We start from the raw sequence: 16063 nt of genomic DNA, 5'->3' as shown, positions 1-16063 counted from the left end.
CTTTACTGTGGCATGTGTGTTTCATGTGGTCTGAATGATGAACTACCCGTCACCTCACTTATTAATAAAATAACCTTGTCCTTGACAGTGTTGCATTTTTTTCAAGCAGTGTAAACTTACTAGACCTGACCACATGTTCACAGCTGATAAAAATAGTTCGCTATGAACGATAAACTGTACAAACATTCACAAATGGTTCAAATGGCTCTGAGCACTATGGGACTTAACATCTGTGGTCATCAGTCCCCTAGAACTTAGAACTACTTAAACCTAACTAACCTAAGGACATCACACACATCCATGCCCGAGGCAGGACTCGAACCTGCGACCGTAGCAGTCGCGCGGTTCCGGACTGAGCACCTTAACCGCGAGACCACCGCGGCCGGCAAAACATTCACAAAAATGCCAGAGTCTGACCTTCTGGAAAGCCATGCATCATGGTTCCAAAGACTAGGGAAGAGCAGAAATTTATAGTAATGTTACATTCACAATGAAATTTAGGGTTTACCATAAAGATAAACTAAACTAGGTTAGAAAAGGGTTATTCGTAGCAGTAGAGAAGGTCCATTCATAAACTAATAAAAAAAAAAAGTGTAGTTTGGACTGAAATGTTTTGAGGAAATATGAATGTAGGCTTTCTTGGCAAATGTAATTGATGAATTCTTCTTGGGGTATCAGCCTAATAAACTGATCAGTGTTGAGTGATGTTTTGCTAAGTTTATGAGCGTAAGGTGAAAAGTTTCAAATTTGATAGTGTTTTATAAGTAAAAAATTGCACTTATTTTTTATTATGGTTCTCTTTAACATTGATGCACTGTGACCAATGTTTCTCCCATTAGTACATTCCATCCCTGAAAGGCAGATTCTGGAAAGATTGGAGAATAGTTGGTTATGGCTGCCATGACATCTTCATTGGACTGGCACAAATTTATGTCTGATATTAAAAACAGTTGTAGACTGCACAGTGTTCTTTATTAACTCAAGAATAACATGTTTCACCCAGGTAGGACATCATCAGGTTTTCTAGAAATATAAAGGGGGGATGACATTACAATTAACCCAACGTGGCTGTATCCTAAGACTTCTACAACAGCAAAGTGAGAATGAGAAAACAGGCCAAATGATATGGCATAGCGATATAAGTATGATAACTCACATAAAAAAATTTAAAGTTACAACCAAGAGGCATACATCAATTATATATACGATATCAAACTGAATAAACTGAAGAACAGACCATAAAAACAGACTGAAGAAAAATGCTGGGAACAGGGAGTGGTAAGGAACAGAAGGAGAAAATAAGAGACCAAGTTACCTCATGAGCATTGGTGACAACAGTCGTAACAGTGCAGAACAAGCTGTAAACATGGCAGTGGATCAAAATGGCGCCGGAGGCCTTTCCACATACACAAAGAGTGAGTGATAGGAGGTACTGGGGTAGTAGTAATGACAGGCACTAGAAGCATTGAAAGTGGAGGGTGCAGTGCAATAGCAGACAAAATCATAAAATAATAATGAACAGAATAATACTTGAATGTAAACCATATTAGAATAAAAATGAAAGCATATGTAGTTCAGGTTGTATAAGATCAAAAGCTGTGTGTACAGGCATCAACAGAAATGCTCATATGTGCAAGCACAATACAATAAAAGTAACATTTGTAAAAACAGTAATAAATGAAAAGACTGACAATAATTATAAAGCTAAAATCAAACAATGAAAATAGTAATAAGGTACAATAAATTATATATCATAAATGACAGTGACCTTGGTTGTAAAGAATGGGATGATATATTCTTTAAAAATGACACATTTAAAAATGTGGAACAGGGGATCATAGAAGACTTGATTTCTCTTGTCAACTGATCACTGAGGAACATGTCCTTCTTGAGGTACAAATGTTAACAATTGCAATCTCTTCAAGAAGGTCGAGTCTCTTCCCTTTGGGAGCATAATATAAAACCATTGCTTTCCTGGATTTGAGATGTTGTGCAAAGGCAAAATTAGGTTTAACCTGCCCCTTTGTGGTGAGGAGATGTTCCTGTGCAGTGTAAACTGATTGACATTCCCAGCACTTAAGTTTATATACACCAGAGGCAGCTTATTAATCTTTCCAGAGATGCCCATTATGAATATATTGATACTGGATTTTGTTACATCTGGTATATACTATTCTTACATTTTGACCCAGAAAAAGTTTAGCTAGACTATAAGACTCGTTACCTATAAATGGGAACTTGGCAAATTTGCAGTTCTGAGGCACCAGGCTAAGAGTAGTTCATCGGTCAAATGTTGATGTTTTTTGCGTATATAAATTCTCAGTGGTGGAGGGGCTGTTGCCATTATTAAAAGTGACAGATTTAAGGTTTTCCAATTCTTTTGTAATGGATTCTACACTAAGAGGAATTTTAGGGTACAATATATCATAGGTGTAAAATAACTTATGAGAATGACATGACATGGCATGTATAACTGTGTTACTTGTAGAAGGCTTACAGTAAATGACAATTAGACATGGCCAACAATCCTGGGTTTAATGGTAGGCATTTTGCTGGTATATTTGTGAATTACTTGGAATGTAATTTTTTTCCCTGGCCTTCACTACTTCAAATAAAATTCACTTTTATAGGTGCTTTGTGGATGACGTAATAATTGTTTTTGACACTGAAGAATCTAACAAGCTTCTGATAGAAAAATTTAACAGCCTGCATAGTGAAATGAACTTTGAACATGAAGTTATTAATAATAAAGGTATTCACAACTTCCTCACAATCTGCAACTTTACTTGCTGGTAATGTCATCATATTTGACATTTACTGTAAGCCTTCTGTAGCCAAGTGAGCTACACATGCAATGTCATGTCATCCTTATAAACACAAGGTGAGTTACTTTATATCTATGATACACTGTATCACTGTCCTCTTAGTGCAGAATCCATTACAATGGAATTGGAAACCCTTAAATATGTCACTTTAAAAATTGCTGCAGCCCCTCTGTCATTGAAAAATTATGTCAGCAAAAAACATCATCAGGTGACCGAGTAACTACTCTTAACCTAGTACCTCAGAAATGCAAATTTGCCAAGCTTCAATTTTTAGGTTATGTGTCTTACGGTCTACCTGTCTGAAGTCTTGAAGGTGTGCATTTTCCACAGTAACAACTCAGTTTTTTTAAAAGAGTTGTATTCTCTTTCGGTCAGTCCACAGATTGCTGAAAAATTAATTTCTGCATTTTCTTTTGGTCAGCATCCAACAAATACAGTGCACATCATACAGAAAGCACTACAACAGTCCTTCTAATAAGCCAAAGCATCAACTATTACAGGTGCTTATAGTCACCAATGCTCTAAAATAATTTTTCCTTTTTGTTGGTATTTTCATATGTGGTTGCTTTCTTGGGACCTCTTCCCTCATGAATCATCTTTAAGAGAATTTGGACATATTTTAACTCTGCTACCCATAATTTATCTTAACTGTTGGAAATGAAAGAGCTGACTGCTTGTGAGCAGTCATGAACTTATATGAAAGCCCTTTGATGATAAGTAAAACAAAACAAACAATTTTATAAAGCCATTGTACTCCATCATCCATTGGATTAAAATACATGTAAAATGACAATTTTAAAAAGTCATATAAACAAAACTATACCACAGATCAAGCTGACAGTTATTGTGCATCGTATACCAATATAAGAAATCAAATTTCACCAATATTAATGATATTCTGTACTAGGCTGAGAAATTTTCACCTTGTTGGTGTATTGAAGGCTCTCTGTTCATCTTATTTTGAATTCAAACATAATGACTTTTATGGATTACAGCATGAACTCTTATACCAATGGGTCACACAAAAACAAAATAACATTCTCCACAAAAGAAATCTTAAGTGTCATATATAGAGCTCATCTGATGAAGCAGTATTTCTGGACTTTCAAAAGCTTTCAGTTTTGTTCAGTGCTGATACATACTGAAAAAGAACATATATGTACAGGATTTATAATTCGATTTACAACTGGATAAATCTTTTCTTGAGCTGTAGAAAGCATTGGATAGAGGATCATAATGACACAGAAAAATAATTTTGTATGTGCCCCAAGAAGTTCATTTCATGTATTAAATGTTAGTGAATAATATTTGTTGCAATAACTGACTTTTAACGGGTAATAGTACAATAACTGACTGTTAACAGGTAACAGGATTGTGAAAGTATCACCACATGAAAATTGTGATACTATTCATTTACACTGTCACTACTTACGAGTCTGGTGCTAACACTGACAATAGCTTTCAATGTAGTGAACTTTAAAGCTATAAACTTCAATAAATATAAAAAAATGTAGTAGCCTGTGATTATGCAATTAATTTGTCATCTCATAAAAGTATCTGGGAGTAAAAGTGTGTGGTGACAGAAGTGAGACAATCACACAGGCTCAGTTGTGGGTAAAACAAAATAGAAAAAGTGGTTAATTTGTAGGGTATTGGTAAACTGTAGTTTGCCCATGATAGTTGTTTAAAAGACTTGTGTGCAGCTTCTTTAAATTCAAGTACATCAGAACCATATGCTGTCAGATTAACAGAAAGCATATACAAAAGTAAGGTGAGAAAGCCACAAAGTGTTTGTACGACTTGACTCTGAGGGTTCTGTACAAACTTAATTTTTTCTCTAGACGTAATTCTGTCTAATCTAATCCATAGATTTTAATGAGCAAGTTTGTGAGTATAAAAATATATGACATAAACAGCCCTCTTGAGTGTGCTAACTGAGAAGCTTAAACTTTTTACCCCACTAAGGGACCATAAACCTTAGTATGTAACATAAATCTCAACTTAACACCTGTACCTGTTCCTGAGAAAAAGGGGTTTTCACAGACGGACAGACAGATGTCTAGCAAAGTGATCCTATAAAGGTTCCATTTTTACTGATTAAGGTATGGAGCTCTAAAAAGAAGAACAGACTTGTTCACTTGACGAGTTAACAGAAAATCTGCAAAAATCTTAATTGGCAGACAACCAGAAAAATAGTAGGCCACATAGCTCACTAAAATCTGCTATAGAATTTCCAGTAATCAATTTGTGGGATGTACTGTATTAATTTCATTCAGCCTCTTACATGTACCTTCTGCAGAGACCAGGAAAATGTAATTGGACTATTGACAGTTCCCAAGGAGACAATTAAGCAATCATTATTTCCACATTTCATAAGTGAATTGAGCAGGAAGAAATCTTAATAAATGTTATGGTTTAAAGGGCCCTCTGTTACATACTTGATAGTGATCCAGAGAATGTAGATGTAGTTTTCATTGTTTCCTGTGTAAGAATCAAGTTATCATGGTTGTGAATAACATGAGATTTTGAAGGTTCCCAACTTGTTAGTGGTAGATGTTAGGTTTCAGTATTGTGTTTATTGCACACAGTTTTTTAATACTTAAGTGAATTTTCTTTAGTAAGCAGGTCAACAGTTTCAGTTTTAGATATCTTACATTAATAGTTTCATTTTTATGACACAATGCAAAAGGGATGAACACACAGTTTACTCAAGACAATGTCCTAAAAGTTCTGTTACTGCATTGCTCTCAGCATGTTAGTATTGAAATTGACTTATAGCACAGTGCAGTAAGCAGTGTAATTTTAATGTAGACATGAAACATTGATTGGGGAATGACATACATAAACATATGTTACTTGAAGTATTCCCATCAGTTGCAATATTATTATATAATTTTTTGGGCACACATCTGGAACATCAGTACTTCAGATATTTTGCCTAAAACATTTCAGTAACTAACTTCTATATCTATTTACTCTATGAGATGCCAGAACCACATGATTCAAAGCTAAACCAAGGAGTTCAGAATGTTACATACACTCAAAAAAATAATGGAGAATTTCATAAACATGTTTATTATCCTGAATATTGTATATCATAGATGGTGAATTCCATACTACTTTATTGTAATAAAATATGGATATATTCCTGAGTAATAAATGATGTGTGAAAGAAATGAAGTGCTCTAAGACTTCATGGCCTGTAACACTCCATTGTCAAATATAAACTCAGCTGACAAAAATTTTGGCATCTTCGGTGCCAAAGCCAACAGTTACTTCCATTTCCAGCAGAAGGCTTAGAACAAGCTACAGTAGCAGGCAATATCTTGGCTGTTGAGTGTGCAAGTGGCAGTACAGCACACGGTTGTTTTCATTATGCAGATATGTGTCCTTCAGCTGAGGTGGCAGGTGTCATCTCCTTCCAACACCCCACCCTTCACCCCCACCCCATCCCATCCCCACCCCCCAATCTGCAAATCCTCCTTGATCATAGTTTGTTCCATAAATCATGCTCTAATGGCATTCTACCAAGCTGAATACAGCAGCATTCTTCACCCACACGGCGTACTGTCAATCTCAACTCAAATGTGCAGTTTTGCTTGTAAGACAAGCAAATTCCAGCATAACGTTTCTAAAATCATATTTAACCTTTGTGTCAATTGCTTCATGTTTTGCCTGAGTTACTCATTTCCTTCCAGTTTTCATCTGACACATGGAAACGTGCAGTTATCCAACAGACAAAACAATATTGCACAAATAACATGTTACACTATGCTCTTGTAAATAAGTACTGTGTTTCTTAGTTTTAATGTGTCCATAAATCCTTTACATGCAACTGATACTCATAATCTGTTAGATAACCAAAGAATGTGCTTATTAAGGAAGACACACACTTTTCATCATATCATCAAACATTATCATTCAGATTTTATAATGATCAATGAAAATGATTTACTATTTCAGGTCTTTCTTGGAGGCTATCATGGTGATTGTTCTGCAACATTCCTAGTGGGAAATGTAGATGAAGATGGAATACATTTAGTCGAGGGGGCAAAAAATTGCTTATTGAAAGGAATCGGTGCCTGTGGACCAGGTGAAAGATTTTCAGCAATCGGTGAGTCATACATTGTTGTCTACAGTCAATGCTTAAAACCTATAAAAGCATTTATTGGTAATCTTTTGTAAACTATGGAACATTTCTGAAAGAAATTTTGTTGTATAAAGTGCAGAAGAGCTCAGTGAAATTACTGTAATTTGCCACCCAAAAAGTTCATTCAGTGTCTGAAGCATTTGAGTATAAACCCTTCGAGTCAAATCTTAAGCAGAGTGGCTGTGGGTAAATGCAATTAGTCAGTGACCATAACTGCTAATTATATGAAAAAAATATAAAGAAACACAGTCTTCAAATGACTCAAGCATTGTCAAAATTTAGTCGTTAGGTTGAACACACCATCTCTTCAACCACAGTCTGACACCAACTGCACATCTGAAATCATGTTGCAGTTTCCAAACGTCTAATCATCACCAGTAACACCTTAATACAATGCAGAAGGTGTTGGGATCATGTAATATGGACCAGCAATGATAGGTTGACAGTAATGTCACGTGATGTGTCATTGTGAACCTTATTTCCATCAATTGATTTTATTTATGTACCGGGTAATCAAAAAGTCAGTATAAATTTGAAAACTTAATAAACACCACAGAATAATGTAGATAGAGAGGTAAAAATTGACACACATGCTTGGAATGACATGGGGTTTTATCATAAAAAAAAAAAAAAAGTTCACAAAAGTCAGACACATGGCGCTGAACAGCAAAACGTCAGTGACTGCTACCTTGACGGGTGAGAGGTACGCCGGTATGTTACAGAATTGCATCATCCCCAGCCTGGCTGATAAACACCTGCTGGAACGTACGATGTTTATGCAGGATGTCGCTCCACCCCATATTGCTAGACGCGTGAAAGATCTCTTGTGCACGTTGTTTGCTGATGATCATGTGCTCAGCTGCCACTTTCGTCATGCTTGGCCTCCCAGGTCTACATCTACATCTACATCCATACTCCGCAAGCCACCTGACGGTGTGTGGCGGAGGGTACCTTGAGTACCTCTATCGGTTCTCCCTTCTATTCCAGTCTTGTATTGTTCGTGGAAAGAAGGATTGTCAGTATGCCTCTGTGTGGGCTCTAATCTCTCTGATTTTATCCTCATGGTCTCTTCGCAAGATATACGTAGGAGGGAGCAATATACTGCTTGACTCCTCGGTGAACGTATGTTCTCGAAACTTCAACAAAAGCCCATACCGAGCTACTGAGCGTCTCTCCTGCAGAGTCTTCCACTGGAGTTTATCCATCATCTCCGTAATGCTTTCGCGATTACTAAATGATCCTGTAACAAAGCGCGCTGCTTTCCATTGGATCCTCTCAATCTCTTCTATCAACCCTATCTGGTATGGATCCCACACTGCTGAGCAGTATTCAAGCAGTGGGTGAACAAGCGTACTGTAACCTACTTCCTTTGTTTTCAGACTGCATTTCCTTAGGATTCTTCCAATGAATCTCAGTCTGGCATCTGCTTTACCGATGATCAACTTTATATGATCATTCCATTTTAAATCACTCCTAATGCGTACTCCCAGATAATTTATGGAATTAACTGATTTCAGTTGCTGACCTGCTATATTGTAGCTAAATGATAAGTGATCTTTCTTTCTATGCATTCGCAGCACATTACACTTGTCTACATTGAGATTCAATTGCCATTCCCTGCACCATTCATCAATTCGCTGCAGATCCTCCTGCATTTCAGTACATTTTTCCATTGTTACAACCTCTCGATATACCACAGCATCATCCACAAAAAGCCTCAGTGAACTTCCGATGTCATCCACAAGGTCATTTATGTATATTGTGAATAGCAACAGTCCTACGACACTCCCCAGCGGCACACCTGAAATCACTCTTACTTTGGAAGACTTCTCTTCATTGAGAATGACATGCTGCGTTCTGTTATCTAGGAACTCTTCAATCCAATCACACAACTGGTCTGATAGTCGATATGCTCTTACTTTGTTCATTAAACGACTGCGGGGAACTGTATCGAAAGCCTTGTGGAAGTCAAGAAACACGACATCTACTGGGGAACCCCTGTCTATGGCCCTCTGAGTCTCGTGGACGAATGGTGCGAGCTGGGTTTCACACGATCGTCTTTTTGAAAACCCATGCTGATTCCTACAGAGTAGATTTCTAGTCTCCAGAAAATTCATTATACTTGAACATAATACGTGTTCCAAAATTCTACAACTGATCGGCGTTAGAGATATAGGTCTACAGTTTTGCACATCTGTTCGACGTCCCTTCTTGAAAACGGGGATGACCTGTTCCCTTTTCCAATCCTTTAGAACGCTAAGCTCTTCTACAGACCTATGGTACACCGCTGCAAGAAGGGGGGCAAGTTCCTTCACGTACTCTGTGTAAAATCGAACTGGTATCCCATCAGGTCCAGCGTCCTTTCCTCTTTTGAGAGATTTTAATTGTTTCTCTATCCCTCTGTCATCTATTTCGATATCTACCATTTTGTCATCTGTGCAACAATCTAGAGAAGGAACTACAGTGCAGTCTTCCTCTGTGAAACAGCTTTGGAAAAAGACATTTAGTATTTCGGCCTATAGTCTGTCATCCTCTGTTTCAGTACCATTTTGGTCACAGAGTGTCTGGACATTTTGTTTTGATCCACCTACCGCTTTGACATAAGACCAATATTTCTTGGAATTTTCTGCCAAGTCAGTACATAGAACTTTACTTTCGAATTCGTTGAACGTCTCTCGCATAGCCCTCCTCGCACTACATTTCGCTTCGTGTAATTTTTGTTTGTCTGCAAGGCTTTGGCTATGTTTATGTTTGCTGTGAAGTTCCCTTTGCTTCCGCACGTTTTCTAACTCGGCTGTTGTACCACTGTGGCTCTTTTCCGTCTCTTACGATCTTGCTTGGCACATACTCATCTAATGCATACTGTATGATGGTTTTGAACTTTGTCCACTGATCCTCAACACTATGTGTACTTGAGAACAAACTTTTGTGTTGAGCTGTCAAGTACTCTGAAATCTGTTTTTTGTCACTTTTGCTAAACAGAAAAATCTTCATACCTTTTTTAATATTTCTATTTATGGCTGAAATCATCGATGCAGTAACCGCTTTATGATCACTGATTCCCTGTTCTGCCTTAACTGTTTCAAATAGTTCAGGTCTGTTTGTCACCACAAAGTCTAATATGTTATCGCCACGAGTTGGTTCTCTGTGTAACTGCTCAAAGTAGTTTTCAGATAAAGCACTTAAAAAAATTTCACTGGATTCTTTGTCCCTGCCACCTGTTGTGAACATTTGAGTCTCCCAGTCTATATCCGGCAAATTAAAATCTCCACCCAAATTATCCTTCAGGTGCTCAGCCACAACAGCTGCTGAGCCAGGGTGGCCTATAGAGACATTCAATTACCATGTCTGAGCCTGCTTTAACTGTGACCTTCACCCAAATTATTTCACAATTCGTATCTCCGTCAATTTCCTTCGATACTATTGCACTTCTTATTGCTATAAAGTCGCCTCCCCCTTCACTGTCCAGCCTCTCTCTGTGGTATACATTCCAATCTGAGTTTAGGATTTCATTACTGTTTACATCTGGTTTCAGCCAACTTTCTGTCCCTAGTACTATGTGAGCATTGTGACCGTTTATTAATGAGAGCAGTTCTGGGACCTTTCTATAGACGCTCCTACAGTTTACTATTACCACATTAATATTGTTATTCCCTGTTGCATTTTGCCTACTCCTACATTGCCGCGTCTCCGGGGGCATCTTGGCGGGCCTAGGGAGGGAATTCTCTAACCTAAAAAACCCACATGTGCACTCCACACGTACTCCACGATACTACAAATAGTTAGCTCAGATTCCACCCTGCGAGCGAGGCTTTCTGCCTTCACCAACTTCGCCAACCGCCTGTACGAACTGAGGATGACCTCTGAACCCAGACGGCAGGAGTCATTGGTGCCGAAATGAGCAACAATTCGCAGTCGGGTGCGCCCAGTGCTCTCTATCACCGCCAGCAGGGCCTCCTCCACATCTCGGATGAGACCCCCCGGCAAGCAGACAGAGTGAACCCTGGCCTTCTTCCCCGACCTTTCCAATATTTCCCTAAGGGGCTCCATCACCCGCCTAACGTTGGAGCTCCCAATCACTAATAAACCCCTTCCCCCGTGTGCTTGCTCAGACCTTACTGAAGGAGCAGCCACATGTCCACTCACAGGCAGAGTGGGCGATGTCGCATGGCCACCCTCCACATTGACCCTCTGCCTCGTGCTCCACGAATGCCGCTGAACCCCCCACTCCCCTTGGGGAGAGGGTGGCCCAACCGTGCCCGGTACCCGCGAAGATGTCTCGACAGCAGGGACAGTGGGTGAAGCATGTAACACCTGGGGTGTACCATGCAATGCACCAGACTCCCCACTGCCGCTACACTCCGAGGCAGCAGCCTGAAGACGGCTGACCACGGCCATCAACACGTTCAACTGTTCGTGAACAGTGGCCAGCTCCTCCTGTGTCCGTACACAGCAGTCACACATCCTATCCATCCTAAGAAGTCAATTCACTGTAGAGAGTTAATCAACTTTTAACTAGACTGCTAATTCACTAAAGGCAGCTGATAGTTGACTAAACTGTGGTTTCTAGACACTTCTTGTAGAAAACAATGAAAATAGCACTACCTGTCTCTGGACTATATTCAAAACAAACACTAGCACAACTGGCAGTATGGCTGACTAAAGGGACTCGCTCTGACTGTATTCAAAACATACACGAAATCTATGGAACACTATTACTAGCACTCGACAATTAAAGCTTCCAAAAGCAAAAACACACGGAAGAAGAAGTGACAAATAAGAAAAATACCAGACCTCAGTCCGTGCGATTATTGGCTTTGGGTTTACCTGAAGTTGCAAGTGTATCGTGATCGACCGACATCTCTAGGGATGCTGAAAGACGATATCCGACACCAATGTCTCACCATAACTCTGGGTATGCTTTACAGTGCTGTTCACAGCATTATTCCTTGACTACAGCTATTGTCGAGGAATGATGGTGGACTTATTGAGCATTTCCTGTAAAGAACATCATCTTTGCTTTGTCTTACTTTGTTATGCTAATTATTGCTATTCTGATCAGATGAAGCGCCATCTGTCGGACATATTTTGAACTTTTGTATTTTTTTTTTTTTTTGGTTCTAATAAAACCCCATGTCATTCCAAGCATGTGTACCTCTCTATCTACATTATTTCGTGATTTATTCAGTTTTCAAATTTATACTGACTTTTTGATCACCCGGTATATCCAAAGAAACTATTTCCTACAGTTGTAGAGGGAGGTGGTTATATGGTGATGCATTATCACACTATTAGATTCGTCCTGCAATTACTCTCGAGGAATAAATTAAAACAAAGGATTTTATGGACAGGTGAGATGATCACATGTGCTCCATGTTACAAATGATTTTGGTTAATCAGGAAGTTATGTTCTGAGATGACGAGGCTCCAATTCACACTCCTATCTCGCTCACAAAAGGGTAGAATATTAGATGTTTAGTATCACCATCAGCAGACCTCACAGTGGAGGTAGATGAGCTGGTGTCGGTAACACAGCGGAATAGTGCAGAAACTTTCTACGGAGGGGACATGTGACATGCGTATGGGCTGTTGCAGGTGTGCCTGCATGGCTTCAGACTCATTTTGTTCTCACAGGTTTCTTTTCCCTGGTTATCATTGAGCAGCCATTGGCCTGTGAAGTATCCGTGCTGGATGTGTAGTGGAGCAGTGATGTCATACCTGTGCGGATACTAACGTGGTGACGAAAGATATTCTTATGCATGCAACACCCCTATATTTTCTTTCCCCATTTCCTCATATTCACTTGGCCTGTCATGGACTTGACATTTCAACAATTCTAGCAGGAACAGTTGTGCCTGCAGAAAGAGCAGCAGCAGCAGCAATGGGAGCAGATGCAGGCACTGATATCCCAAAATGCAGACCTGCTGTATCGTTGGGAGACCAGGCACCCGCTGTTCCATTTTCTGAGCCTCCTTCTGCCATTTGCAATGCCATTTTCTAGTTTTGAAGAGTTGACAGAAAGGTGTGGGTATTACAGGTGCCAGTTCTTGCTGCACTGCCAGGTAAGGTGCAGTGTCAATCCACTTGATAAGGCTGCCTTATAAGGACAGGTTTATATGAAGGTCTCCAAAATTGGAAACCCTCCACTAAATCTGAGAAACTTTACTTTGATGAGCTTGGTTGGTTGCTTAAACATATTTTAGACATCAAACCCACGTGGTGGTGGCATGGTTTCAGTTTAACCAGCACCACAAGTGTCTTGGGCAGTCGTATGCAGCCTGACTCACCAGTTATTAGTGCTTCTCATGCAACTGTCATTTTGAGAGCCCCAAGTATGCACACTCGCCAATTCAGGACGTGATTGCTAGGTAAACTCCTGAGCATGAGGTTCAGATTAGGGTTTTGACATAGATCGACCCTTCATTAGCTGACATTGCCCAAACAAAAGAATCATCTGAGCTTGTGGTAGTGGCAAGGGATGTTTTTTCTGATAATTCATGGGCCATGCAATTGTGTGCACATGTTTTATTTATTATTTATTTACATGTCAAGTTCCATAGGACCAAATTGAGGGGCAAATCTCCAAGGTCATGGAGCGTGTCATTACATGAAATTAGAACAGAAAAGAAGTAACAAATGAAATAAAATGTTTATGAACCCGAAAAAGATCAGTCCATAAGTTTAAGTAAATGCAATCAACAATACAACAGGAATCAGCTTACTTTTTCAAGGGACTCCTCGACAGAATAGAAGGAATGACCCATGAAGAAACTCTTCAGTTTCGATTACTGCTAAGATTTTTGAATTCTTGTGGTAGCTTATTGAAAATGGCTGCAGCAGTATACTGCACATCTTTCTGCACAAGAGTTAAGGAAGTCCAATCCAAATGTAGGTTGGATTTCTGCTGAGTATTAACTGATTGAAAGCTGCTTATTCTTGGGAATAAGCTAATATTGTTAACAAGAAATGACAGTAAGGAATAAATATATTGAGAGGCCAATGTTGAAATACCCACTCATGAGCAGAGGTCAACAAGAGGTTCATGGAATTACACCACTTATTGCCCGAACCGCCCATTTCTGAGCCAAAAATATCCTTTCAGAAAGGGAAGAGCTACCCCAGAATATAATACCATATGACATAAGCGAATGAAAACCAGCAAAGTAGATTAATTTTTGTATTGATTGATCACTCACTTCAGATACCATTTGAATAGCAAAAATGGCAGCATAAGTCTTTGAACAAGATCCTGAACACGGGCTTTCCGTGATAATTTACTATCTATCTGAACACCTAGAAATTTGAACTGTTCAGTTTCACTAATCATATGCCCATTCTGTGAAATTAAAACGTAAGGTTTTGTAGAATTGTGTGTTAGAAACTGTGAAAACCGAGTCTTACTGTGATTTAGCATTAGTTTATTTTCTACGAGTGTTGAACTTAGGTCATGAAATGCACTATTTGAAATCGAGCCAGTGTTGCACACAACATCCTTTACTACCAAGCTAGTGTCATCAGCAAACAGAAATATTTTAGAATTACCCATAATACTAGAGGGCATATCATTTATATAAATAAGGAACAGGAGTGGCCCCAACACTGATCCCTGGGGCACTCCCCACTTGACCGTACCCTACTTAGACCCTACATCATAGCCATTCTTAACATTGTGAATAATGACCTTTTGCTGTCTGTTGCTAAAGTAAGAGGTGAACCAATTGTGAGCTGCTCCCCATATTCTGTAATGGTCCAACTTCTGGAGCAATATTTTGTGATCAACACAATCAAATGCCTTAGTTAAATCAAAAAATATGCCTAGCATTTGAAACCTTTTGTTTAACCCATCCAGGACCTCATAGAGAGAAAATATAGCATTTTCAGTTGTTAAACGGCTTCTAAATCCGAACTATACATTTGATAGCAAATTCTGTGATATAAAATAATCAATTATCCTTACATACACAGCCATTTCAATAACTTTAGCAAACTCTGGCGACATAGAAATAGGTCTAAAATTGTCTACATTATCCATTTCTCCCTTTTTATAAAGTAGCTTTACTATTGAGTACTTTAATCATTCAGGAAGCTGACCTTTCCTAAAGGAAAGATTACAAATATGGCTAAATACAGTGCTAACATGTGCAGCATAGTACTTTAATATTCTGCTAGGCACTCCATCATAACCATGAGAATCCTTAGTCTTCAGTGATTTAATTATTGACTCAATCTCTCCCTTGTCTGTATCACTGAGGAGTATTTCAGACATCAGTCTTGGAAAGGCATTTGCCAAGAGAGTTACATAATTGCCTGTAGAAGCTAAATTTTTATTTAATTCACCAGCAATGCACAGTAAATGATTATTAAGTACTGTATGTGTATCTGCTCCCATGCTCCCCTGCCCTCTCTAGCTTGTGCAGAAATACTCTGAAGTCAGAGTTAGGGGACCTATAAAGAACAACAATTAGAAGTCTAGTTTCACTAAATGCAACTGCCCCTGCACAACATTCAAGTATCTGTTCAGTTCAGTGCAGTGCCATGTTAGGTCTTTGGACTAAAATGGAATACTGTTTTTTATGTACATAGCCACTCCCCATCTCACAAGGAACTCCTTGAAAAAGAGCCAACTAATCTGTATCCTGGTAAAGGCAGCCTCTGAATTGTCAAATTATTTAAGTGGTGCACCAAGATACCGATAATTTCAGAGTCAACATCTGTAAGCAGTTCACCAACTTTATTTCTAATACCTCTTATATTGTGATGAAATGTTCTAATTCCTTCTCTGCTTGCAAACATGGTATCCTCTGAAGGTGAGCCCTTAGTTAGAAGGACTTCCTTTAAGCTGGTTTACCTGTCATCTGAAAAAGGTCTAAAAAAGGTTCACCTGTAATACCAGCTACTACAGGAATATTTCCATGAGTGATCGCACCACCACCACGACCACCCACTACACTGTCACCTATAAGCTTTGTCAGCCTCCCCTTCCCATATCTGGGCCATGACTAGTGAAACCTGATCTGCTGATAGACCCAACTGGCACCATTGAAATGTGACCTATGCTCTCTGCCATCAGCGCCCTCTCCATCCCCAT

The 16063-nt window shown here is 39.1% G+C and overlaps 1 protein-coding gene across 1 annotated transcript in view; it reads left to right on the top strand.

Annotated features, from left to right (window-relative positions):
* Window positions 1-16063, top strand: part of LOC126184876 (methionine aminopeptidase 1D, mitochondrial) — a 136637-nt gene that overhangs the window by 41684 nt on the left and 78890 nt on the right. Inside the window, exon 4 of the mRNA XM_049927501.1 lies at window positions 6789-6939. Within this exon, the coding sequence (XP_049783458.1) occupies window positions 6789-6939 (151 nt within the window). The remainder of the gene's footprint in view (window positions 1-6788; window positions 6940-16063) is intronic.

The sequence above is a fragment of the Schistocerca cancellata genome, chromosome 4 (assembly GCF_023864275.1).
Source record: "Schistocerca cancellata isolate TAMUIC-IGC-003103 chromosome 4, iqSchCanc2.1, whole genome shotgun sequence".
In the NCBI taxonomy this organism is placed as follows: domain Eukaryota; kingdom Metazoa; phylum Arthropoda; class Insecta; order Orthoptera; family Acrididae; genus Schistocerca; species Schistocerca cancellata.
This window is presented reverse-complemented; position numbering and strand designations above follow the sequence as displayed.